Source organism: Antrostomus carolinensis, unplaced genomic scaffold (genome assembly GCF_000700745.2).
Source record: "Antrostomus carolinensis isolate BGI_N321 unplaced genomic scaffold, ASM70074v2 scaffold1070, whole genome shotgun sequence".
Classification (NCBI taxonomy): Eukaryota; Metazoa; Chordata; class Aves; order Caprimulgiformes; family Caprimulgidae; genus Antrostomus; species Antrostomus carolinensis.
In genome coordinates, this window is record NW_010286233.1 from 50,129 (window position 1) to 77,718 (window position 27,590).

Consider the following 27,590-nt stretch of genomic DNA (forward strand, 5'->3'; position numbering starts at 1 on the left):
TGGACATCTTTAGCTGTGATGTAAATGAAACAAAAACCATGGCAAGCATGAAAATTAGCAAAGGTAAGTCTTAGAAGGAAGCATTATTGAAATATTGCTTTTAGACCATAATAATGGTACCATATATCTCCCTTTCATTTCCTGTGTATTTACATAGTTTCTGCAGATGGTAAACAGTACAAATCAGTCCCCAACATTAATTCCAGTCGCTAAGAGTTTTCTGAGAATAAGAAAGCTTTGCAGTTGTATGATTTAACATCAGAATGCTAAATTTTATAAAAGCACTGAAGGAAAGGCAACCTTGACAGACTGAAGTTTAATATGAAATGAGATGAGGAAGCAATCTATAATTATTTTTTATCTACATATATACTCCCATACATAAATATATGTATACTTTCACACATACATAGTGTATCCAGTTAACTTCTGATCTCCAATTTGACTACCTAACAAGCCAACTGGCCTAGTTCTTCCATAATTTCCGCATGTCTTCACAAATGCTTTCATGGCTTGTTTTATAAATCTCAGGAGACAATTAGCTACCTTATAGACTGATCTCATTAACTTGTAAATAGTCTTGGCTCACAAGGATTATGAGATCTGCAGAATAACTACTCATGTGACTAACTCTTTTATGTGAGTGTTTGCATATGATTATTAGTTTTATTAGTTATTAGTTTTTCACTCTTTATCCAAGCCCACTTTGCCTCTTGCTCTTAAGCAGATTCATAGCTACACAGAGACTATATGTAATGATAACAGTCTTCAGAATGGGAGAAGCACAACAACATACTGAACCCACTGAAATGTGCCAAAACAGCAGCTTTAAGCATGGGTACTCTGCACCCCAAATAAAACTTGCATAGCTTGACAAAGAAAGAATTATTACAGGTTTTTGTCAAGACTTGCTTCTTTCGGGATTAAGCTACAAGCAAAAACATTCACAGACATGTATGACACGTTTGTTCCATTCCTAACCATACCTGCAACTTTGAATTTTAAGAACGAATAAGGGAAAGCAGGGATGAGCTATTTGTGTCTAATTGAATTTGGGTAGTAAAATACGATTATGACAGAGAGGTTAAGATAATCTGGGTGGAAGGCAAGTGATTTGTCCCATCAGAAAAAGCCTTCTGATTTCTAGTAAAGCAATTAAAAATTTACAGGTTTTTTTTAAAACCTTAAAAGAACTGCAAGAGATGCCAAAGCTGACTTTGCTCTATTAACATTGTAGCGACTAATGAAATTATAAGATACCAAGGAGGCAAATGAAGATTTGAGAGACATCAGGCAAAAATAATTCCTGAACACAAGCATATGGCACAAGAAACTTTTAAAGGGAATCCTAGTTTTAAAGCTTAGACACCAGTGTTATGAAAGGAGTTACAATTGCAAGCTGAGCGTCCATAATCAAGAAACAAGAATGTTCCATTAATTAGCTATATTTAGTAAAAGAAAATATTACTTGTAGCTTCTTTTTAGTTGCCATTTTTGTAAAACTAATGTGTGATAAAATCCCTATGCAAATTCAAAAAACTTAAAGTACTCAAAAATGAGTCTCTCATGTTAAAAAGATAAGGTAGTTGATGGGTATTAAAAATAATGTAGCAGCTATTGGAAAAAGAGGGCAATTAGTTGATTGGGAATGATGAACTGTTTAGAATCAAGTAAGACAATTTATATACTCTTTGCTCATAAAACGCTAAGGATTAGAAAATATTAGGGTGTTCACAGATAATTAGATGCAACTAAGAACCAAATGTGCTGTAATCATCCTTATCTGGATAGCTAGTGCAACTTAAAAGAGTGCGAGTCATTAAAAGCGGTAAAGAAATCTTCAAAGTCCCCACCTGTAATTTTGTAACACAGCATGCTAAGCTGGAAAATATTACAGAAACAAAGAGAAAGTAGAAGTGCTATTTCCAAGTCTGAAACACTTCCTTCTTACATTTCTAGTATTTTTTCTTTTATTTTTGTCCAATTTGTTTCCATAACTACAGACAAAGCAATCTGGGACTCTAGGCTGCAATCCCATACTCCTCATCCTTCAGCAAATCGAATGCAGTGTTTATATTCTTCGTAAGTAACATGGGATCAAGCCTTTGCAAGTAAATCCTGAAAACGGTACCCACTAATCTGTGAGCACAATTAACTGTCAGGGCAATCTGAGTTTTCATGTTTAACCGGTTAGAAAAGAATTGCATTTACTCAGATATTATCCACCCGATGCAGCAATGTGTGGAAGTAAGTGGTTGTCTTGGGCTCATATTTGACATTGACCATTGCACTGAAAATTTATGATGGTCTGCAGGCAGTATTTTTAGAGCAGTTCACAACTATATGTCCAATTGTACTTCTGGCTCTTAAAACAAAACTGGAAAGACAGGACAACTACCCATTCACATGCTGCAGGTACAGTCGCTGAGTTTTCCTCTAAAAATTTAATCTTCTAACTCTTTTTTTTTAATGATTTGGCAGATTATTAGAGGTTTCAGTTAGTGATTGTCCCAGTTGGTGAGTAAATTCACAGTGGAACTACAGGACACAAGTTTTACGCAGCATACCCATGGGTGCTGGGCCAAAGAGGAGCTGGGTCCCTAACAAAAGGTCCTTTCTCATGGAGACCACCAAGTCTGTGGGCTAAAGTTAGGGTTTGGTAAGCCCCCAGCATTCCTCCCTGATGTGGTGGTAGGACAGGGTGGTAGTGTGCTCCCAGATCCAGGAGCTAGGAATACTCCTGCATTTCTCACTTCCGATACTGCTTCAGTGGCTCCTGTGAATATTGCGTCAGTTCGTTAGTTTGTGCAAGATGAAAGATGTCATTTAGCAGAGTAGAGAGCAGCTAGTGAATCCTCTTAGTTGTCACTGAACTACACAACTGCTTTATTGATTGCATCAGAATAAGCTATCTTACTAGATGGAATGAGTCATTTATTCAATGTTCATAACAGTTAAACTGTTCAGAAGCTGCTTGTTTGGGAGATTTATCTCATAATTAGTTTTCCTAAGGAAGATCTGCAGGGAGCTTGGTCACTGAAGCAAAACTGATTCAGTATCTCTACACAGCACTTTTGGACTTGTCCGTCTACCAAATATACTGGATGCTCATTAGTCTTAATTAATCCAGAGGATTCTGGCAGTTTAGAGGTGAGAATATCTATTTGCTTCAAATATTTTAACAAATAAAGAAAATATGGAGTTAACACTACGACATGTAATAAAATGTGACACTTGTACAGACATCAAGCAAAACAGTTCCTGAAAACTGTATGAAGTAAAGGAACTAGAAAGTTGCTATTTGTCAAAGAAGGAAGAAGTAGTGTAAGCAAGTATTCTCAGATAATACTAGGAAAACTGGAGAGAAAAAAAGAATGTAAGAACAAGAGATGAGACACATACAACAGTGATATCTGGAGGTGGATAAGTAACACTAAGAGCTGAGAGCTCCAGAGAGATGGCACAGAAAGCACACAAGGAAACTATGCTAGAAGAGATGGTAAAGCAGATTAAAAGTTTATACAGTAAAGGTAAAAAAAAAAAAAAGGAAAAAAAAAATTAAGCCTATCGACCATCCTGAAAAGTGGAAGAGTTTAGGGAGCATAGATTTGGCAAGTGAATTACAGCAAGTGATAAATTCGAGGAAATGGTGAGCAGCTAATAAAGAAGCTATTTCTTCCTAAGATAAAATGCTACAATTCAGGAAACAGGCATGATCAAAGAAACAATGTGATTAGCTAACTATATATGAAATCTGTGCCAATACAAGTCAGGAGAAGAGCCTCTATTTAGCTTTCCTCATTCATCCCAATTTTCTTAGAGATTCAAATTTTGAAAAACTTGGAAATGTGTCAACGCTGTAAAATTCGCTTTAGCATATCACTACACTTTCAGGCAGAAGCAAACTAGGTACTAAAATAAAACTATGTTTGTGCAACTAGTGTAGGACACTATTTTCTTACCCTCAGTGGTTAAGGATTTCTCATTTAAGATACTATCTTGATTTTTTGTCCCAGCCTCTAAACATCTCCATTTAATGAAAGAAAGAACATAAACTTATAATTTGTAGACAGAGAACAGTGTTGAACATACATATAAATTATTCCCCGTTTATCTTAGAGGAAAGTAATGTGGTTTTATATACATTTCACAAGGAGAAAAATGATTAAGGAAAACTGTTTGGCATACATACCCCCAAATCATCAACAAGACAACACTGCATGCCTGCAACAAATTAGTCTCATGGTGTTGCTTGATACTAATGAAAAAGAGGACTTAATGTGGCCTTCTAGTTTACTTCTGTAAATCTGTTTTCTCTTAAGGTGTATGATACATCTCCATATATTGCTTTTAGACAAAGAAGTAAATTCCAGATGTTGATTTTAAAATTTTATATGATATGCTATATGGAACTGCACCAGGAAGATGCATCTAGTGTTTTTGGGAACATAATTTTACTGAAACAGAATATCGTACATGTGAATTGAGGTACTTGATCTTTTCAGAATAACTTAGTGTTAGTATCCACAATGCAAACCTACAGTTGACTTTAACTTTTATCTTTTTTTCTTTTTTTTTTTTGATGGGGTTGTTCTCCTGGTAGACATAAAGTGAATTTGTGGTGTTCTTTACCATTCTCATTGCTATAGTTCATCAGCATGCCACAAAAGACAGTCAAGAGCTTCTCACTGGCTGGATCTGTTTTACTGCACAGTGACCTTATATGGTCTACTACAATATGTGCACCACCTGCATGGTCAACTGCGTTCCTGCCCTCATCTGTAAAACAAAGAGTTACATTAAAAAAAAATAAAACCAAAACCCACCGCAGCGTCCCAAACATAACAGTAATCATACAAAACGAAGTTTTTAAACAGAGTGAAGTCATTCCTCCAGTGTTGTCAAATTCATCTACAGAGATGCTTGAGGGCCAGCTTTTAGAGCAACAGAGCTCAGAAAGTGAAAACACCTACAACAAAAGGCATCAACCACCTGGCACTAATACCTTGGTAAAGAATTCAGTGTTTGAGGCAGAGCTGCTGGAGCTGATAAAAAAATATTCTGAAGATACATTGGGTTTGCCAGAGGGAAGTTCTGAGCACTTTACAAAGCCTAGTCCATACAGCCTTGTGAACCAGGTAAATTAATCCCACTGTTATGCAGATTGAGAAATTGAAATACAGGAAAAAAACTGTTTGGGTTACTTAAAAACAAAATGGGGAATAAAACAGACAAAGCAGATGGAGGTACTACTAGTTGCCAGTCACAAACTCTGTTCATGCACTCACTCTGCCACACATCACGTTCTTTGTAAGCCTATACCTGAAATTTAATACCACTATTAGATTCTTTTTGTATGGCTAAAAGAATAATTTGCTCTGCATCTATAATAAACTACAATGTTCTGAGGTTTTGTAAACAACACACCATAGTCTTTGTATGTAACTCCTTCTGTAAAAGAAATCAGATTTGATGTATCAATGTAGGAAAAAAATTGCCTCTATTACAGTAATTGACAATACTGCTTCCTTTCCCAGCAGGCAATCAGCAAAAGACAACAGTTAATAACCTAAATTCCAGGGCTTCCAAAAGGAGAGATTTCCAAGTGAGTTAGAGTTGGAATCAACTGGAAAATCTGGATGAAAAAAAAACCTTGGGTGGAAAACCACTAAAGCAAAAGTTTTGCAAGGTAAGAAACCACCCCCCCTCCTCAATTTATTAATGGCCCCAAAGCAAATCTCCTCTTTCACTTGTTATTCATCATTCTGTCATCACTCCTCTCTCTCCCCATCACACGTGGAGGTCAAGCGATTAAGTTTTCCTTGTTCTGCAATGCATTCAGTATGAAACCCAAAGTTGTCCACACTTATAATATTATCTTCCATTATAAAGTGTTCCAGAGCTCTGCAAAAAGAAGTTTCTAAATCTTCCAATTCTTGTTAATACTCTTTGAGGCATATATATCCCTCACATATTATATATATATATATAAAAGGATTATAAGTATTGTATATACACCTACACTATATATATATTCATATAAATATACATAATACATGAGGGCTATATATAGGTACTTCAGATAATTTACTGAGTGGAGCTGAAGGGAGAAAGGGTAATTCCTGGTGGATCTTAACTATTCAATTTATTACCAAAGTAATGTGTTTTGCAGAATAACTGAGATACATGCAACAGCAGAAAAAAGCCATTGCCGTGACTGTGTCCACTTTGGACATGATCAGGACATCAGGGGACTGTGCTTCACTGGAAGTATGTGTATTCTGTTTTGAAAAAGGAGAAACTGGAATCTGTTTACAGTCAAACAAATTCAAGATACGATTTTGTGTCAAGGAAGGACTATAAAAAAAGGAGAAATATAAAATAAATAAATCTCTCACATCCTTGATGCAGTTACAAATGGAGGCATAATGCTGAAAGGAAAGGAAGTCCTACACCAAAATACAGTGAAACAATATAGTCAGGTGTTCAGATTCAGTGGTTAAGTTTACCAGATCACCAGAGAAAAAAGAAACCAAACTCGGCTGGAATATTCTACCATCCTGTTTTATGTATCCTCTTCTGCTATTTTGTATTACAAAAGTTATGCAAATACATTATTTTTTATTTGACTCACCTGTTTTGTACTTCAAAAAATTGTGAGACAAAACAGGTGTGCAAAATGAAACTGAATCACTGACTCTGGATCAAATGGACTGAATGTGGCCCTCAAATTACTATAATGCAATTGAAATCAACAAACTAAAACCATGATAAAATTAAGATTGAGATAACAATTGGGTGTCAAGCTTGCTCCTGTGTTTTGCTATGGAATTTCATATAAAATATGTAAGCAAAGAGGGTTTGGAAGCAAGGGTTAAAAACCCCCAAAATAGTTAAAAGCCAAGTTCTTTACCTGGATGGAATTTGGCACAACTCCACTGAAAATAATTGTGTGATACTGTCTTAAAACAAATGAAAATCTATTTCCTATATCCTTTTACTTCCATTCTCAATGGTTTGTCAAAGGTGATATATAAAAAACCTGCTGTATCTTTAAGTACATAATAGTGTCTCACTTCAAATACATAACAAAATTCTTATCCACACAATATTTTTGTTAGGTAGACAGATCATCAGCTTCTACTGTACAGACAGCAAAAATAAGGCAGAAAGATTCAGACAAAAACCTCACTCCAAGAAATGTCTCTCTGTCTCTATAGTATACTCAGAAGTTAGGGTAAAATGAACTTCATGATCCATCCCAAGTAGGTGGCAGGCTAGAAGTGACAGACTTTGACGTGACTAAATAGGCTGGTAGATTCATAAAAGAGATGCCTTAATTGAGTTTGTTGCTCTACCTCTTTCCCATGCTTGAGCTTACCATGTATAGCTGCTTCTCTGCCCTAGGCAGCCAGGTGAAGAAGAGACCTGGGCTAGTGGTAGAATTAGAATCTCCTAGTGCTGCTTTCTTATGCCCAGGAGGATTAACTCAGCTCCTGGGCATAAGTGCAGGGCCACAAAGAATCCTGTACCAGATGTAGGAGAAAAATCCTGAAGGTCCTGACTACCCACTCTGAGTTGAGGCTACGTAACCCAGTTCAATCGCCAACCAAAAAGCGTATTTCTGACTCAGAAAGCTCCGTGTACTTATTACCGACTCGCTTCGCCCTGCTCCGTCGCTAAGAAACAGATTTTGCACACAAGAATACTCACTGAACTCCAAATCATCCATAGTCAAAACAAGACCACAGCATGTTGCCGTGTCTTGTTCTCAATCCAACTATTACCTTGCAGTTCAGCAGCTCTATGAACTCCCACACTTAACGTGCTCACAGCCTCCCAGGAGCTGTGTTGTAATTTTTTTCCTGGGACCTTTTTAAATAAACATTTGCTATTCCTAAGAGATCAGTGATTGAACAGTTTAATGAGGACATTCACATTTCTGCTTAGAAATGCTTCACTGCAGCTCACAAAGGGCAATGCTGTTGCATAGTTGTTTTGTTTTATTTTGTTTTGTTTTTTTAAGTACATGTAATACTGTTTAAAGATGCCAGAATGCCAACAACCCAGGAGACCAGGGGGATTTTTTTTTCCTACAAAACATGCAGTAAGATTTATTACAGAATGAGTTATTACTTCCACAGTGTTCTTTAGCCGAATGCAATGCAACCATCTCTAAGAATTAGTAGTCTCTTTTTCTATCCTGAGTTGCTCACAGGAGTTTTATGAAAAACTGGGTTTTAATGTGGATTATCAAATTGCTGTGACTGCTCACATTCCCCTATAAACAGAGTCTTGTCAAATTTCCTGTGGCTCAGCCACGCCTGCTCCAATGGATGCCCCAGTCAAAGATGATTTTTTTTAGAGCATATGATAGGTAGGTGTTTAAAATGCAGCACTTACAGCAGTTTCAATCTGCTATTCCCAAGATGTGTTTGCATAATTTTCCCTTGAGTTTTCTTCCCCTGTTTACTAAACCGTAAAACAAACCACTAAGTCATTAAAGGTTAACAAGAAAAAATAATTGAAGTGACAGTTTAAAGTATGAAGACAATGTAAAGCATAAGCTACATATAGCCAATGAGTTATTTCTAAAACACATGCACCAATACTTTCATTTTTGTTACCACTGTAAGGTTATTATTTCTGGAAATATAGTAACATTAGCCAAAGGGCTGTGCCACAGTATAGACAAATATCAGAAAATATTTTTGCCAACAGCTAACCTAGTGCTCTTTAATCTAAAGTTTAAAATAACTTTGTTGTTTTCATACTGGGCCCTTTTTAATATAAAGTTTAAGCTCTGCCAATCCAAGTGACATTAAAGAAGCAGATGCATTTCTTACAGACTGGGACAAAACCATTTCTTATTAATGTTCTATTAGGATCTAAAGCTGTATCTTCACAAGAAAAAAAAAATCACAGTTTCAGACAGTTCTAAAACCTCATATTTTACCCAATTTTTAATTAAGTTTTAAAATATATTGGTCTGGGTCCTCCATTACTCCAGACTTTTGTCTTTGCCATCTCTAATCTTTAAAGTACAGTTTAGATGTCATTTATACTTCAGAAATTATCCTGGTCCTTCAAAGATGCACATCATTATTTAAATGGGTATGTGGTGAGTAAACCCACAGGTTGGTAAAAATTAGGTAGATGTCTACGATCCTGGTGATGATGGCATCATAGCTAGTTAAATAATAACTATGCAAAAGCATAGGAAATTATGTTCTGTATAGAGATGTACTGAGTTGTTGTTTGTCCATTTTTTTTTTTACCAAAAAAGGTAAGGTATGAACACTCTGTATTACCTTTGCCTATCATATCCTTACATCATGATGGCCACAGCGCCACTGCTTTCCAAACAGTTCTTTGCTAAAGTCTTAATTACTGTGTCTTCATTCTGAAATGCAAATGTTGTGTTTCACAATATTATTTCATATGCAATTATATTTCTCAGTAGGGACCCTATATTGGTTTGCAGACTCAAAATGCATAAAATAGATTTCACCTTTAAAAAGCACCAGAAATCACAACTTTCCTTATAATGTTTATTATATATGTAGGCTTCAAAAATATAACAATTTTTCAGACAATCAGTTGGAAAACTATTTGATATCTTAAAAATGATCTTTAGGGCTTCAAATTTAAGATTTGTACTTTGAAATGTTCTGGTTTTGTCTTGAAACTGATAACCTGAATTCTCGTTTCTCCAATTCATGTTCTGTGAAAGTTTATTGGTGTAAATAGTTACACTGGTATAAATGGTGCAAGTCAGTGAGGGAAAGGGTGATTTGTGTGATAAAGGTCCCTGATTTGCACAAGCCAAACTGCCAAGTCAGTTGCTTTTGATGACATGGAAAAAAGTAGATTTCTTTTAAAATTCTTTTACTCTGCAATTGGGTATAATGATCAAATAATTCAAATGACACGCTGCCATTTTAATTTAAGTGCTTCATCTTTATTGCATTTGGCTCTTGCATTCTTTTTGACCAAAATATTTCTTAGGTTAGACTAGTGCTTTATGGGTAACTTTCTTTTTTTTTTTTTTTTAAAGATTAACTAATCTACAGTAGCCCAAGGTGGGTGCAGGGGTTCTACTTCTTCTATTTTTATTATCCTCTATTTTTTAATTAGGTCCTCTTTGCATGGTTTTTGTGCCGAGGCATTAATCTGCTTTTGCCGTTTATTCTTTCACCTGAAGTCATAATCTTCTGTGATATCCAACTGGCTGCTGCAGAGGAAATTATGATGTGACATACAGAAAATTATGACCACGGTGGGGAAAACACTGTCAGAGTAGAACTCTAAAGGAAGAAAGGTCCTGCTTACATGTTTTCTCTCTTCTTATTAAGAAAATACAGAGAGAAAATATTCAAAAAACACTGTTGGGGCAAACCCTTAGTTAGTGTAAACTGCTTTATCTGTGTAGACATTAGGAAAAACATTGCCACTTAGAGATACTGGGAGATCACCTTTTTTTTTTATTTTCCCTATCTGAACACTTTAAAGAGAAAACTTCTAATGCAATGTTGTCGCTCAGTTTTAATACCTGACCCTACTTTTTATCTTCAGTCTGTTTGTGTATGCTTTTAAATCACTGGATTCAGGACCCTGTCAATTCTTTGACTGTGAGAATACAGAATACAACCCTGTCACAGAACACAGAGCAGCTCTGCCTTAATTTTATTTTTTTTCAAGGAAAGTAAGCTTCATGCAGTTATATTGCACTATGACTGTTTGCCGCTTTTTCTATGTCTTCTGTGCACTTGTCTACAAAGGACAGGACACAGCAATACGGTATTTTGAGATTCACGTTTTAATAATTTGAATGACAATTTTTGAGATTGCTCTACCCTGTACTGAAATTTCCTTTCCCTTTATTTAATTCCTTCAGGAATTAAAAGACTCCGATTACCAGAAGTGCAGTTTTTATTTGCTTATTGATTAAAATCAACCAATACAGCCTTAAAAATTTCGCTGTATGAAGAAAAATTAATCTTGAATTAGTCATGCTTGCTTCAGAGATAAACAGAAGACAGTAATCAGTTCATCTTAAATTGCTGGCAACTATCCTTAGCCCTAACTCCAGCTGCACTGAGGGTATTGTCTCATAAGTTATTCTTTTAGAAATTATTTCTAAAATAGTAAACGTGCAACCAGTAAACTAGAAATGCTAACAGACTGCTGTCTTTTAATATACTGTCTTCAAGGCCTGAAAATACGTAGCATTGATCCTTTTGGATAAAACTGTTGACAGCGGGCTATTTGCTAGCTAAGGACAACTGATGCAGCAACGTGCTGTGGCCCTCTTGTGCAACTGGTTTGTTCTAACAAATAAAATTTTAAAATGTATCCAAATGGAGATACTTAGATCTTTGGTAGACTCCTTACAATACACTGTTCTTGGTTTGCGTTGCCAGGTTTTGGTAGTGGGAGGACGACAGGGGTGGCTTCTGTGAGAAGGTGCCAGAAGCTTCCCCCGTCTGACAGAACCAGTGCCAGCCAGCTCCAAGACGGACCCGCTGCTGACTGAGACCAAGAAGCCCATCAGCAATGGTAGTAGTGCCTCTGTGATAATGTATGTAAAAAGGGGAAGAAAAAAAACCTGCACAACTGCAGCCAGAGAAGAGTGAGAATACATGAGAAACAACTCTGCAGACACCAAGGTCAGGGAAGAAGGAGGGGGAGGAGGTGCTCCAGCCACTGGGGCAGAGATTCCCCTGCAGCACATGGTGAACACCATGGTGAAACATGTTGTGCCCCTGCAGCCCATGAAGGTCCACAGTGGAGTAGATATCCACCTGTAGCCCATGGAGGACCCCATATCAGGTGGATGCTTGAAGGAGGCTGTTACCCTGTGGGAAGCTTGTACTGGAGCAGGTTCCTGTCAGGACCTGTGGCCCTGTGGAGAGAGGAGCCCAGGCTGGAGCAGGTTTGCTGGCAGGACTTGTGACCCTGTGGGGGACCCACCATGGAGCAGTCTGTTCCTGAAGGACTGCACTCCATGGAGGGGACCCACACTGGAGCAGTTAATGAAGAAATGCAGCCCATCAGAAGGACTCACGTTGGAGAAGATAATGCAGAACTGTCTCCTGTGAGAGGGACCCCACGCTGAAGCAGAGGAAGAGTGTGAGGAGTCCTCCCCCTGAGGAGGAAGGAGTGGCAGAGACAACGTGTGATGAACTGACCACAACCCCTATTCCCTGTCTCCTTGTGCAGCTGGTGGGGAGGAAGTAGAGAAAATCGGGAGTGAAGTTGAACTTGGGAAGAAGGGAGGGGTGGGAGGAAGGTGATTTTGATTTGGTTTTATTTCTTATTAGCCTACTCTGGTTTGATTGGTAACAAATTAAATTAGTTATCCCAAGTTGAGTCTGTTTTGCCCATGACGGTGGTTGGCTGGTGAGTGATCGCTCCCTGTCCTTATCTCGACCGATAAGCTTTTCATTATATTTTCTCTCCCCTGTCCAGCTGTAAGAGGGAACGATAGAGCAGCTTTGGTGGGCACCTGGCATCCAGCCAGGGTCAACCCACCACATATGTTCAATATGTGGACCATAGGATACCAGCATGGACAAACTCTAATCTCTCTCATGAGTATAATGGGATTTCTTTTGTCTACAGAGTCTGGAGTCTGGCAGAATGTTTGAAGGCATGGGTAAATGTGCCAATATCACAATCTCCCTAATGTTACACCAAGACAGCAGTCAAATGCAAACCAGATTCAACTCCACAATTTAATTCAAATAAAATTTGCTTACTTTTTATATTCCTTGTATGTCAGATAGATATGAGAAAAATAACTTGTTTCTGATTTCAGACAAAAGAACAGTGATGAATTTACCATTCAAGACTTCCTAATACTTCACTTCCAGTCAAATTCTACTAGTGGACCTAGTTCAAGTTATATAATTTCAATATAACAGCAGAAATGTTTTTATCAGCAACAAGACATAAAATATTGCTAGTTTCAGTATTAGCAGGTGATTTGTTATTGTTTCCAAGGAGATTTTAGTTTTAAAGCATGGTAATTTCCACTACTGAATTCTATTTGAAAACAAGGAAGTCAGACAGTATGAAAAAGTCCTACTAGATACATACAAGTGAAGGCCCTCAAAGTTGAAAGTAGGACTTCCTTCTGTCTTCCTTTCCATGTGCAATATTCTTACAGCAGATTCTTCAGTTGATTTTATAACTCTATGCAACTCCTTAGTAATTCCATTGCAGTCAAACAAATTGCTCTAGGTTTATGAGAGCATAAGTCAGAGCTGAAGCCAGCCTATGCTTATTATTTCATATGGCATGAAATAAATAATGGAATCCAATTATACAGTAAAATATCAGGCAGTTTTTCTACACTGATAAATAGACATTCATAGCATCTCATTCTATTAACAGAATAAACCTGCCCACAGCAATTAATTTAGAATTTTTACTCCCAGGCCTGGAGTGCAATGTTGTCTCTCAGCTTCAAACTCTCAAAGAACAAGGGTGTGAACTGAGCATGGCATAGTCATAGTCCTGTGCAGAACAGAGGCATTCTGCTGGGTGTTGCTGAAAGGAGCTTGGCAAGAAGCTTAGCCTTGTATTGTGTGAGAGTGGTACTGCTAGCTAAAGGAGCTTGAAGGATCTGTGAGTCTCCAGCAAAGCAGCCAGAGGAGCAGTCTCAGAAAGCGTGTAACCCATGGGGATTTGGAGTAGGTTGGGAAAAGCCCAAGGAGCAAAAACCAAAACCAAACCAACCTGCCATAAAGCATATTTGTGGATCCTACTAGGCCCTGGGAAGAAAAGAAAATTATTCAGAGAAGTGAGAAGTAACAAGTGGCCCTGGGATCTAGGAAAAGCTGGGTTGAGTCTTGTGTTTGGGGTCACTGCAATCCTTGCTCCAACTCATGAAGCCTAGTGGGAGTGAGAAGACTTGGCCTTCTGAAGCAAGTCCTAGCAGCAGTGTGCGGGCTGTTGCTTGTTCGCCTGCAGCCTGCATGGAGGAGCTGAGCTGTAGAAGATTCTTGTATCTGAAGGCTGTAGGATACAGCCTGAGAAAGACCAGCAAAGTGTTTTGTTTTAGGAAATGTTTTACCTCCCTTAGCAGAAGGTGATCCACTGATTTGACCAGAGGGCAACTAGCAATGCACTACGACTGCAGAACAGCCCACACTCAAGAGGCCAGGTGGTGCCAAGATGCAGTTGATAAACTGGACGCTCTCTCAGGTAAGTGACTCTCTTAGGGAAATGTGAATGCTGTTGTAGATAGGGTATTGAAGCCACCCTGACTCCTCGGGCCATTCTGCTGGCTGGGCAACTTGTCAGGCACACAGCAGTCTCGGGATCAAGGAGGCTCAAAGACCAACTTTGTTCATACACACCATGACAGGAACACAGCTTTATTATTGCCAATGCTAATCATCTTGTGATTATCTGTAGTTTTACCTAACTCTTTTGTCACCTACTTAGGCTGCAGCTTCCCCTGATTATATTAGTATACAAACAGTATTATAAAAACCCTCTAGCTAAACCAAGTCCTCATCTGCTGAGACATTCAGGAGCTTCACTGCATTAAGAGACAGATTTTACTAATGTAGTTCTTCACCAATAATGTCCAATTTCTGTTTGAGAGTTGCACAGTATTCCTTAGATATGAACACAACAAATGTAACTGAATTTGCATGTGGTATGTTAAATCTACGCTGTTATTGCACTGTATGACGTGCTGTATAAAACCAGATGCCTTTGTAGCTATCATGTAAATAACTAAAACACTTAGCCTGTGCAATATATGCATAGTGCACAGTATTGCAAAAATCTGCAGAAATGGATCTGAGAGTACAAAAAAATTATATTCTACATTATTATTTAAGAAGCTATGATTATATAATTAAACTGTATTAAAAAATGAAGTTAAAAAGAGAACAATGGCTGCAAGCTTAACAAAAAAAATTAATAAATGCTCCCCAATTATACATAAGTAGTGCTCAGCAAGATGCTAACAGATTTTTTCTTCTGTTTTCCGTGGTAATTCAGTTGATGTTTTCTATCGTTGCTGACAGTTGATATTTCTAGTCACATAATGCCTACTTTTCTAAATAAAGTAGAATAAACTATACACTCTGGCCACAGCTAGACACTCAATTAAAAAGCTTTATTTTTCCAAGGGGCTTTAAAGCAACAACGTGTGACTGTACTGACAGAATTCTGATCTACTTATTCTGCTTATTCAAACAATGTTCCTGGAAAAAACAGGAAGAGAAAAAATATTTGCACTGCAGAAAATAAGTAGGATCTATCATATCTATACTCTTTAAAACAAACAGAAAATCAGGCTTCATACCTTCTTCTAAAAGAAGGGAAAAATTGCAAATCCACAGCTATTTGGTTTTGGTTCTTTCCTACCCCTCCCCTGCCCCCCCCACCATGTGGGCTTCTGTTAAGTTTTGGCTTAGAGTAATGAGAATTTTGCCCCTTGTTTCAGTAGAGTTAATATTTAGAATGTAAATTTTAAAAAGAGTAATAATAGCCTGAGAAGGAGAATTCATGTTTTTCATATCACCTCTTGAATGGCTCTTTTTGACACTCTAGGAAGATCTCATCATTCTGATTCCATTTAGGCCAGCTATAAAATAAGTAAATTAGAATATTGTTTAACAGCTTCCTAAGAACATTCATGATTAACTGCTGATAAGTACTAAATATTACTGTGTAAGTATGTGTTGGTGTGCATATGGTATGCTTAGTTTCCAGCTGATGCAATACTTGTGCTGCAGAGGCTTGGAAAAAATTACTGCATTATCAAGGACTTTTAACTTAAAAATGCTGTAGTTTTCTAAGACTCTGACATGCCTTGGAGAGGACAGATCTAAAGGTAAAACACTATTACTGTACAATTAAAATCTAGAATTTTAATTCTCTGTAAGTTCTTCTAAACAATCAGTTTTCAAGCAACAAGTTAAAGCCTCTGGTCTCAATTTAATGCTATTGCTTGGGAAACAGCTTAGTAACAAATGCCACCTAGCTTAGTAGGTGGCATTTGCATTTGGTAGGATCTAGTACAATGAAATATGCAAGACTGTGGTAAGATGCTGCCTGGCTGCATGAATCAGGGTGACCTTCATAAAAATGATTAGCCAGTAGTGTGCCATTATCAACACCAGTTGTGTTCCAGGATTCTGCTGGTTTTCCATATGGTACTGAAAAAAGTTGTGCCATTTTTTAAAGAAAACTGAATTTGACTTCTTTCCAGTACCTTGAATTCTAAAGTGTCTGGTTTTCTGCTTTAGATCCTGAAATTAACCTCATTTCCTGAGAGGAGATGTATGTAACTGTACAGTCGAGTATTTTCTGGGTTTTGTACTTAGCCTTTCTTAGCAGGTCTCTGCAAAAGGGTCTGTACATCCTTATAAGGATGGGCAGCTTAGAATACAGAATTTATAGTAGGTGTAAGATCTTTTTAAACAGTAAGTGGTATAATGTTCATGGTCTGGTGTTAAGGCTGGGATCAAAGGAGATCTGGGTCTATGTGAAAGGCCACATCACTGAAATTCAGCACGGAGTCTTGCCATCAATACAAGTAAGACTAGGCAGATAACAAAGAAATGTACAGCTTGGGAAATGAGAAAAGGATCCAGTAAATTTCCTGCAGAAAAGGGTAGATAAGCAGCTGGCAGAAGAGAGCTTTTATAGAATGAGTTGGCATTTTTAGTTTCTTTCCAATTCTAGAGCTGTTTATATAATAAAGTATGGTTGGTGAGACCACCAGACTGGTGGTTTCATGAAGAAACAAGGTTGTGGATGGGTGCAAATCTCAATACCTTTGAGATTTCCCAAGGAGGTCTCTAAGCACTACCATTAATATGAATATTATGGAAGGGCAGAGTGGGAAATTTTTCATTTCCCTTACAAGATATATGGAGAGCTTATTTCCCTTTGATAGCTTTTAGAATATGTGGATGCTCTAAACAGCAAGAAGGAATTATTTTCTAAAGGGGAAGAGCCTAATCTAATCACAACCGAAGTCAATCAGAATGACTCCCTCTAGTCTGTAGGGCTACTGAATCAGGCTCTAAATATCCTAACCTTTCACTTCCTCTTAAAATTATCACTTTCATAGTATAATTACGGTAGCTTCTATAGTGTGCACAATGCTATATAAAAGCACAGGAAAACAGTTTGTCAAACAGTTAAAAACTGAAGCTTAATAAATGTGGAAAGATCACTGAGATTAAGATAGCATGTGTATCACAAACTTAATGATAAAAAAATACCGTAAGGCTATTATTTGCTAAGAAAATACTACTATTATCATATAGTATCATCTTCCATTGAAATTCTTGACTAAAATTTATCTGGTTGGCCTGATCTTTCCCCCATTCTCATGTGGGTCTTTTAAGAAGGCAGGCCTAACCTGAAAACTGTGGTCTCAGTCTCCCTGTCCCTCAAGCACTCAATCTGCCACGATTGAGTCACCAGAGTCTTCTCAGTCTATTGGGAAAGAAGCCAGCAGAGAGAGCTGAGGTGCGTACTAGCCATCATATTGTTCATGAAGTGATCACAGTCTGCAATTTGGATAATGCAACTCTTTAATTTAATAACCCAACTGCCAGAGCTGATGGTAGCAAATTGTTTTTAGGCTTTATCTACAGCAGAATTAACCATTCTGCTCTGACTTAAGACATTACTTTTTGTAGCCCATGCTGTCTTAAACATAACTTTTCCTGAACAGTGGAGATGAGATCTTCATGTTGCACATGGAACTAAGGTGTAGGGAGAACTTAGAAGAGTTTTGGAGGTATGCCCTATTAGTCTGTGACATCTATACATATGTAACAGCCCTAAATTAACAAATTTACTTAAGAAACAGCACTGAGGAGAATGGTAGGGGAGGCTGGAAAGAAAGACAGTAGAAAAGTATGGCTTGATTCATGGATAAGGACTAGTGAAGCAGCTAGAAGGATAGGTTTTATGGTCTGACTGGGCAATGCCTAAGAATTTTGTTTTAATTATAAGCAAAAAACCATAACTAGTGTTTAAAAGGAATGAGTGGGCTAGGAGCTTTGCATCTAGTAATAAAGTTCAAACGAAATTCTGTCTCTGAATGAGGCTGAGGAAGCCGTTGTCTGGGGATACGGAAGTACAAGCAGCTGTACTCAGTACAGGCTGTAGATATAGTGTGGGAGAAAGCAGGAGGGAGAGGAGAGATCACGTCTCCATTTCTTTGCTTTGCACTTTCTGCTTTGACAAAAATTTGGGGCCCAAGGTGTATGTAGCGTTTACTACATAAAGCATGTAGAACAATTACAGGCTGTACAGGAACATGCAGTAATGTATCTGGTCTTAAATTGTAGGACAGCACTGAACAGTCTGCATACTGCCATTAGTTTAATTCATTGCTCCTGACTTAAAATCTTTTTGGCTGCCTCAATTGTTTCTTTCATCTCTGCATTTAAGAAGAAGGCTGGGAGACTAGAAGCTTCATCAGTACTACCAAAGCTTCCTTCTACTCCTCTTTGCAATTATATTTGCCTGTATTCTTGATGTTCAGAGACTCACATAAAGCAGATCTCTTCACAACATATATACTTTAAAAAGGATGCTCTCAAGGCTAGTTGGGATAAATGTGACCTAGTTCTTCCTTTTTAACTGTTTACAAAATGCGATTCAGTATTATTTTAGGGGGCTAACACTCATCGAGCACTCAGACAATAACACTGTGCATGTGTACCTCAAACTTAATAGAGAAGAAAATCTGTCAGTAAGTCAACAGCTTTTCATTGCATGTTTTCTGTGAGGAGATGAATCTCTTCAGTAAGTAAGGTCTCTGGCCAGCAAGTGTGTAATTTCCCTTTTGCCTTGTGGAAGATACTAAAACACTTCCAGCACTGGGACTTAACTATGAATTACCTTTCCACAGCAGCTGTGTTCCAGGAGTAGCACCTCCTGAACTTAGGTGGAAATGGTCTTTCCTTCATGTAGCAACTCTAGGATCCATGAACTCTGAGAAGCCACTGCCATTTTCATTTAATCAAGAAAATATTTTAGGCAATCCTTCTCCTCTGCAAGGCCACTTTTAAGGGGCCTTCCCTGTAGGAAAAGCCATTTGTCCCACAACCTTCACCCTGTGCCATGCAGACTTCTCTCAGAAATTGAGACCTGATTAACTCCTTTTTGCACAAACTGTCACTAAACAAAGTGATGCATACTTGCTGGGATGAAATACAGGATAATTAGGGCTTTCAGTAAACAGAAATGTTGCTATGAGCCACTCAATTCAGGCTTGATTTCATAATTTCAGCCTAATATTGACCTAGGACTTAAAGACGTTCCTCATTACTGCATATTATAACTACATGGGCAGTGAAAGTGAAAAAATGCTCATGTATATGGAAAAATATAGTTATTGATGTATTTCAAGTTCCTATATGATTCCCAGTTATCAGATGGGTAACAGCTGCTTTTGTCTCAATTGAAAAGAAAAAGATTATCAATGCCTAACAACATTTTCTATTAGAACTATTGGCCTCCACACCTTGTCTTTGTTATATTTTAGTAAGATCTTTGTAAGGGAAAAACAATAGTAATAAATGGCAATATATTAAATTTTATAGTAATAAGCATATTGAAAGTGTTTGTCCTAAACAAGAATTTAGGATAGAGTACATAACTACATAACCATTACACATTATGATAACATACAAAATGAAGTCAGATAGGGTGGATGTGTTAAATAAGCACTGTAAATAGCCTCTTCTACTCAAATTCAAGATGCTAATCTTGATTTTTGTGACACTTTATTCACTTTATTCATTAATCTTATTCAAATACACAGGGAAGGTAGTGAACTATCATCCCACAGAAGCACAGCAACACGTGGCATACAGAACACCTCACTTCCCCCTGTAGATTTTATCAGTGCCAGCTTTGCCCACAGAAGGGCAACACAAAGTGTGTAATACAGCTTTTCTGTACTGGATAAATCCTGCACTGTAAAAGCCAGACTTAGTCCACAATACCTGATACTACAAACCCATTTTTTGTATGTCCTTATTGTATTTCATGAAAAAATGTGGGTTGAACAATGACATGAATAGTTATGTAGATTTTACTTTTAAGAAGTAAACCAGTGCCACCGGGGAGTGAGCTTTATATCACATACGACCCTGAAATAAAATATTGTAAATAAGTTATGTTCTAGAAAGCTCAACAGTTTCTATGTGAAGTTTCCATGGGGAAGCAGCTGTTCAGTTGATTGATGACCTTAAAGAAAATCCTAAATGAAAGAATCATACATTAACATCCCCAAGCAGTAGTTGTCTGTAAATGGAAAAGCCAGCATGGAAAATCTGATTAACTTCCCAGAGGTCAAAGGCAAGTTAATATACAACAACATAAAATGTAAATTTCCAAACTAGGATGAAAAAAAGTAGCAAGGAGAAAGGCTACTAATAATTGAGTTTTTTAAACAGACAGTATTCAGAACAGCAAAACTTTTAGTAAATGCAACTCATAGCACAAAGAAAATTTCTTGCCATATGAAATAAGGCACTAAATCTCAAGATAACAAAATGTTTTTACAAATTCAGCTCACTTCCAGTGTGCAGACATCCACAGGCTTCTGCTTCCTTCATGTACATAGAAAGATGTTACTGGTGTCTCTGCTTCTGTACCATATTTATCATATACTGGCTTTTATAAAAATATTTAAAGTAAGAGATAACGAAGCTGCATTTTCAAAACACTGCAACCACTGTTTTGATTTTGCAAATGACACGTCCATGCATGTAATCAGTACATGGAGGCACAACTGCATTTCAAAACTCATTGCTTGGCAGTACAAAATTTACTGTGCCCACAAAAAGCTAAAAAACCTCACCAACCTCCTCCCCCATAACCCCTGACTACCAAAAATACCAATATGTAATCTGGGAGCAATTGATAGGCCACATAAGAATTTTGAGAGTCACCAACATAGCTCAGCCATCATTTCAGCCGTATATGTAGGTCTGCACAGCTTTGAAACTGGTAGAATATGAATATTCCCTTCTGAAACATTCTGTTTGAGGAAAAGTTAACTATTGAGGCCTTTGTGTATGTAGCACTTGCTCTTTGAATACCTAGCTCATTATGTTTAAAAAAAAACCAAGGTCAGGATCACAAATCTTTCACATTCTTATATCCAGTGTATCACAATATCGAAACAGGTTTTTTAATTTTTCTGTCACAAAAGCATAAAGCAAGTGTGACATTCAATTGTCCCATGCAATCAAAAGAGTCATGTGGTAAATATCAAGAAAATAAGAAAACGACCCCCCAGTACACAATGTACATAACACCAAAACATTTCCCTCCCTCCTGCAAAAGCATCTACAAAATATGGCATATTACAACACTCACGGCTGTCGTAGCATATATTGCCCAGGGCACGTCCTGTTTGAAGCAATACTTCCTGGTCTTTGCAGTTTAACAGCTGCACCAAAGGAGGGATCAATGCAGCATCCACACATGGGTTCCGCATAAATTCTGCAAATAATGCAAAGCCTGTTAAAGCAAGCTGACTTTTTTCAGTTTCATCCATTCTACTTACACTGGCATTGCAACTGGGTCTTTTGTGAGAATAAACATATGCATAAACACACAATGCAAGTTATCATGCAAGTTTCTAGAGAATAAACCCAAATCAGGATTTGGGCTTATGTTCTTCCATTATTCACTAATTTAGAAGGAATTAAGAGTATTTAATTGACTTCCATGGAAACTAATTTAACATAGCTCAGACTGAGGATGTTTTTAGCATCATAAAGAAGTGGTGAAAAGAACAGTGATTTCACAACCTTTTTCTCCACCCCAACAAATTCAACATAAATTAAAATTACTATATAACACAAAACTAGTACTCATACTCCAAAATGAGCAGCATTTTTTACTCTCTATTCCCTTAATTAGAACTCCCGAAACACTTTTGTTTAAAAAAAAAAAAATTTAAAAAAGAAATCAAAGCTAAGTAGCAGGCTCTTTATTTGGAAAGTAAGGAAAGGAACAGAATAAATTGGAAATATAAGAGAGATTATGCGACTCCAAAGACCTGTACCTTTCCACAGTCTATCATCTGATGCCCACCATGGGAGGAAGGGTAGAGGACTCATCCACTGGGAAACCTCTGTGCCTTTCTGTCCTTCCTTCCTTCCTGCTATGTCCCCCAGTCACAGAGAACCAAAATATTTCACATCCGTGCAAGTCACAGATGGTGACACCAATTATTCTGGTGTCAGCGAGATGAAGGACTGGCCTCCAGAAGGAGCTATACTTAGACAAGCACTGTGCTGCCCATTTTACAAGGACAGTTTACAGAAGCCACCACCTGATATACCGAGTGTCACTTAATAGTTTCAGAGATGTAGCATTGTAATAGGAAAAGGTCAATATGTTTCTGATTTGTTGTGAGTTGCAAATTACGTCTCTTCCTGATCCTAGAATACGTTGGGTCTTCCAAAACCAGTTTACCTTTGTGCTACTTAGTAATTTATGAGACAGAATGAACCAGGGTGTACAATCCCCATAAAAAGAGATGAGAAAGTTCTTCTGATTCTGGATCAACAGAAACCCTCATGTCAAAAACTCAAAGATTTAAAACAATGCTTGAAGTACAAATACATCTTCTTAAATACTCCCTTTGTTGCACCTACTACAATGTTCTTCGTTGTTTCTGTAGCTACAAAATCTTGTATCCTTTGTAGTTAATCTTGCAGTGTTATTCTAGCTAAAGAAAGAATTGTCAGAGGTAAGAAATCCTCACGTGATCATAAATTTTGATATATCAACAAGTAGATGAAGTAGAATCATAAATATCTATACACTTGCACAAGTCCAACAGAAGATAGCAGTCAGCACAAGTGACCCAACTTCGTAAGATATTGTAACATTTTTAAGCTGTAGACAGATGCTGTACTGTGATAAATGGTGATGGTATCCATTGTAATGAACAGAACAAACATCAGATACATCTGTTCTATAGAGTTGGTCTTGCCATGTCCTTGTAACTTTTAATCTATTTCTTTATCACTCACTTTGATTGTCACCTCAATGATTATTTACTAAATGTATTCTGTTCCTCCCTCTCTCTTCTCTGTCCCCTCAGCCTTTTCCTCTCTTAATTGCCTACAAAAACTCTTCTCTGTTCCTCATCTTTTTTCTGCATCACTTTCTTTTACACCCACTAATTTACCATAGTTTCTACATCATCAAAGTAAGATTATTATTTTTTTTTCTCCTAGTCTGCAACAGGAAGTGGAACTTGTTCTCTGCTAAAAGACTGAGAGGTCTCAGTCTGTTGTGCTGCATGTTTAGGTTCTTGCTCACGCGCTGAAAAGGAGTAAGAAACTCTTCCTCTATTTGGACCGAGCAGCAGCTTTCAGTTTCCCATTCAGCAACAAAATATTTAGGCAATAGGCTGAGCAAACTTGTATTTATCAAGGTCATGTAAGGGCACAAAGTAAAAGAAATGGTGCCATATATAGCAAGAGAGAGATCTGTGAGACAGCAACAAAAATGTGGTAACTGCAACTATATTTGCAGGTGATACTACATGGAAGTAATAGAAGAAAGAGAAGGTAATCAAGAATAGAATCATGTAGAAGGTTTACACTAACCTGGCAGTCAAATGAAGCAGATCCTTTGAAGGACAGTGAAGAATTGCTTAAGGAGTTAGGAGGAAAACCACTGAGGACAGCGTAACAAACCAAAGGAGGACAAGATTTTGAAAGAGAAAAGTAATTGCGTTATAGTATTACAGACTGTGAAGAAGATGTTCTCATTCCTATGCCTGGAAAAGATGAGGAGACTAAAGACCTCTGAAGAGGGTTTAAAAGGTCCACAGTGGGGAGAGAAACTCCATGTTGCAAGTGCATCTGAGCCTTGTAAGCTCACTGTTGAAAGGGAAATGGCTGTAGCTGGAGAGACAAGAGTTTTGTGTGTTTGGATATTTAAAATGGCAGCAACTAACAGGAGCTCATGTTGGGAGGAGGAAGAGTCACGCGAGCTGGAGAAGTGAAACAGCAAGAGCACAAAGGGATGAAAAGAAGGAAAAAAAACATGACAAAACCACTGAGGCAAGTACAGGGATTCGACGTGATCAGATGTGTGTGTGTAGGACCAGGTGAGGGGAATGGGAAAGGAAAGCAAGAAGTGAGGAAGAAAAAGATGCTCTTTTATCAGTAAAGCCCAGCTTCAGAGGCACTACTCCCAGCTCTGCCAGTGCTGCATGGTGTGACCATAGGGAAATCCATTCAATTGCCTGGGTTCAATGCCTACTATCTGTAGGATGTTGATAACACAAATTTCTCAAAGCGCCCTGGAGCTTGTTGAAAAAGGTGCAATATAAGCATAAAAAACTTGTGTTCTTATGTAAGAGGATAAAGAAAACATCAGAATTCAAATGAGGTATTCCCTGCTATCCTGCTTGAGCAACTATTTCAACAAAGTTAGAATCCAAAGACATACAGCCAGCTCATCTCAGTCTTAAAAGCACTGGGCACCTTAAATAATTTCTGAATACATTCACTTTAACTTTGGCTGTCAGATGTCCCAGTTACACCTGATAAATAACTGTAAGAAAAAGACAAAAGCTATTTCGTACGATGAACCAGGTAAAATGCTGGCTCTTCTGAAGAGTGTACTCATAACAGCAATTTAAAAGCTGGCAGGGAAAATGATACATTAGAAACTATTCAGAGATTTCATGTATTAATTCAGCTTTGAAAGATACTGACTAAAATGCTCTGTAAGAGAATCTTGCAGGAAACAATGCATAGTAATCAGTTAAGCTATTGTGAACATTGTTTTTATTCTTAACTTTTCCCATTCTGAGGTAGGAGCTAAAAGGACTAACTTCGAGGATACACAGTTGACTGCAATATTCTAAATATATTATTAATTATTATTATTATTATTATTATTTTAATTTCTTAAGTACAGAAAAAGTATGTGATACAGTTGCATGAATCTATCATTCTGAAACATTTCTAAGTTTACATTTTTTACTGTATATTTATCTAAAGAATTTTAAAACTTAAAAACTAAAAAAGTATATCTTATTTTCCTGTTAATGTTATTTCTGAATATCCATATACAGCACTGTCTCAAAATCAGTGAACTGGGTGGAGGAGGTCACCCAGGGGCTATCAGTAAGAAGCTGTAGTACTGTGATTCCAAAGAAAAGGAGGAAAGGCAATGTGGAAATACTCAGCAATAATGTAACCCTTTCTCTGAAAAGGCATCAGCATGAGAGTTTACAGAGGGAGAGATGCTGCCAGGCCTGCATGTAGACAGCATTTAAGAGGCATCCTATTTTTCTCTGCCTAGCCTCTGGGGAAGGAAAGTGTAAAATGCAGTCTGTGTGTCTCTGGCTGGGACAGCAGCAAGTCGAGGAGTGAGAAAAGTCAGCCACAAACCTCCTCCACCCTCATCACAGGGTCTGCCAGTATCACCTGCCTGCAGATATGAGGCAATTTTTTTGAGCTCAAGGTATGCAGGGTATTGGGTGAGTTTTAAGATCATTCTTTCTAAAGAAAAAAAATTAAATAGTTTTAGATTATCTCCTACATTATATGACTGTATATATATATAATACATACCAGAAGGGACTCCTGATTCTCATTTGTCATTTTGGGCTCTTACTCTAACACATGTAATGCTCTTTAGGTAGGAGTAACTAGTTTTGGTGGGGTATCAAAGGCCACATAATGGTAATAATATAATCACAAATTTCAGACTAAAGAAATGATCTACTATCCCTTAACCACTGGTATACATACTACTATTGTAATTATGTGCACTATGTGTAACTGCATGCATAAATGATGCATGTCTTTTTTTCCTATATGCATTTCATAAAACCAGCAGCGTGCTACTTCTGCCCAACAAATTATACTGTTGATTGTCTTAAAGACTAAATAGCATGAAAGTAAGGCCTAAAAAAATTCCAGCAGCCAAATGCTGTTTCGATTGTATTAAAAAGTAGAGAAACAAATTTGACAAAACAAAACCAAAAAGAGTGAAAGGAAAGGATATGGAAGGTGTCTAATCTACGAAATGAAAACATAAATGAAGTAAAACATACTGACAAGTGAGGTGAAAAACTGAAGATGTTCCAGCAGAAAAGTTCTTGTGGAAAACCTCACCATTTCTGGCTACTTCTGCTATGATGTTAGCTACTTTTGCTGTGCAGGAAGATTGTGGCGTCAACAGACTCGCAAACACCTGAAGAACTCCACTTTTCTGGATTTTTTCACTTGTTTCCGTATCTGAAAAACACATCACAGAAAAATGACTTGCGCAACAGCCTGCTTTGGGGAAGAAAAGAAACAAAAGCAGAATGGAAGTTAAGTCTTCTCAAAGGTAACTATTAAAGTACTTATTTTCCCATATAAGAAACCAACTGCTCTTTCAGTGATCATAATTTTTTTCTATGATATGTTTATAGAACTTAATACTTTGCCATTTCTCATCAATTGATCTTTATAAGGCAACTCTGTGTTATAGAAGTACATATAGATACATACTCATGCATACATAGAGAAACTACTGGAGAGACTGGTAGAAGGACTAAAGCTCATGGAGTCATAGGCAGTATCCTAAAACACTATGTAAAAGTGAAGGAACAGTACTCTGAACTGATTAATTATTTGAAACATTCAAGGAATGATGGGGGGATGTCATTACAGCTGAGGGCACAGCTTAATGCAGCGTAGGAGTCAGACACCAGAGAAAAGGGAGAGCTAAGCAGATCCTGGTCTAGACTCCTCTTGCACTCAGCCTGGATATCTTCTCTGTTACTCTGCTAAACTACAGTAGCTCCAGCATAGTCTCAGTAGAAGGGAAAGGGAAAAATAACACTGAGTTTCTTGTAGTAGAGTACAAATTAAAGATTCAGGACAATTTTTTTCTTCTTTCTACCTACAGTAGAGAGGAATTGTGCAGCTGCTCCATAACAGGGCCCCACCTAGCACTGCTGGCCAACACCTCTGTAACAAACTAAAAATTAATATCGATTCCACTGCAATTAAAGATAAGGTACTAGATGCTAAAATATGTTTTGCTAATGCTTTCAAATAACCACATAATTGAGATGAATATTAGTGTGACATACAATATGATTAGATGGCAGCTATCACTTCAGAAAGCATCATGATTCCTTAAGCCATCCATAATTAAAGTTACTTGCATTCTCCAAATATGGCTGTGAGATGCTCTAATGGATGACTTTTGCACAGCAAAACAAATCCATCTGAATGCAAGTCTGTTCTTCGACAACCCCGTCTCCCAGGGGCATTTTTAAGCACCACAAAATGCACAAACCCCCTCACATCACTAAAATTAAAAGCTTTACAGTAAGCACAAGTTAAAATTTAAAAAATTGCTAGGGCTTGTCAGTGAGAAACAGATGTAGACATTTCAGAGTTGAGAAGACAGCACCACTTTCTGCCATTTGTTAGAAGCACTCTTACGGTGGTGTAAGAGTTATCAAGACAGTCAGGCTGGGCAGCGATAGTAGTAATCAATTAATTTTGGTATCTTTCAAATCTGGGAGTAAAGGGAGAGATATT

At 37.5% G+C, this 27,590-nt stretch overlaps 1 protein-coding gene across 1 annotated transcript in view; it reads right to left on the minus strand.

The window, feature by feature from the left end:
- The window catches only part of RAP1GDS1 (Rap1 GTPase-GDP dissociation stimulator 1), a 47,501-nt gene extending 21,333 nt beyond the window's left edge, over nt 1-26,168 (minus strand). The window contains exons 1-3 of the mRNA XM_029085561.1: nt 26,105-26,168; nt 21,385-21,510; nt 4,633-4,779 (exon numbers count right to left, since the gene is read on the minus strand). Of these exons, the coding sequence (XP_028941394.1) occupies nt 4,633-4,779; nt 21,385-21,510; nt 26,105-26,168 (337 nt within the window). The remainder of the gene's footprint in view (nt 1-4,632; nt 4,780-21,384; nt 21,511-26,104) is intronic.
- Nucleotides 26,169-27,590: the final 1,422 nt, after the last annotated feature.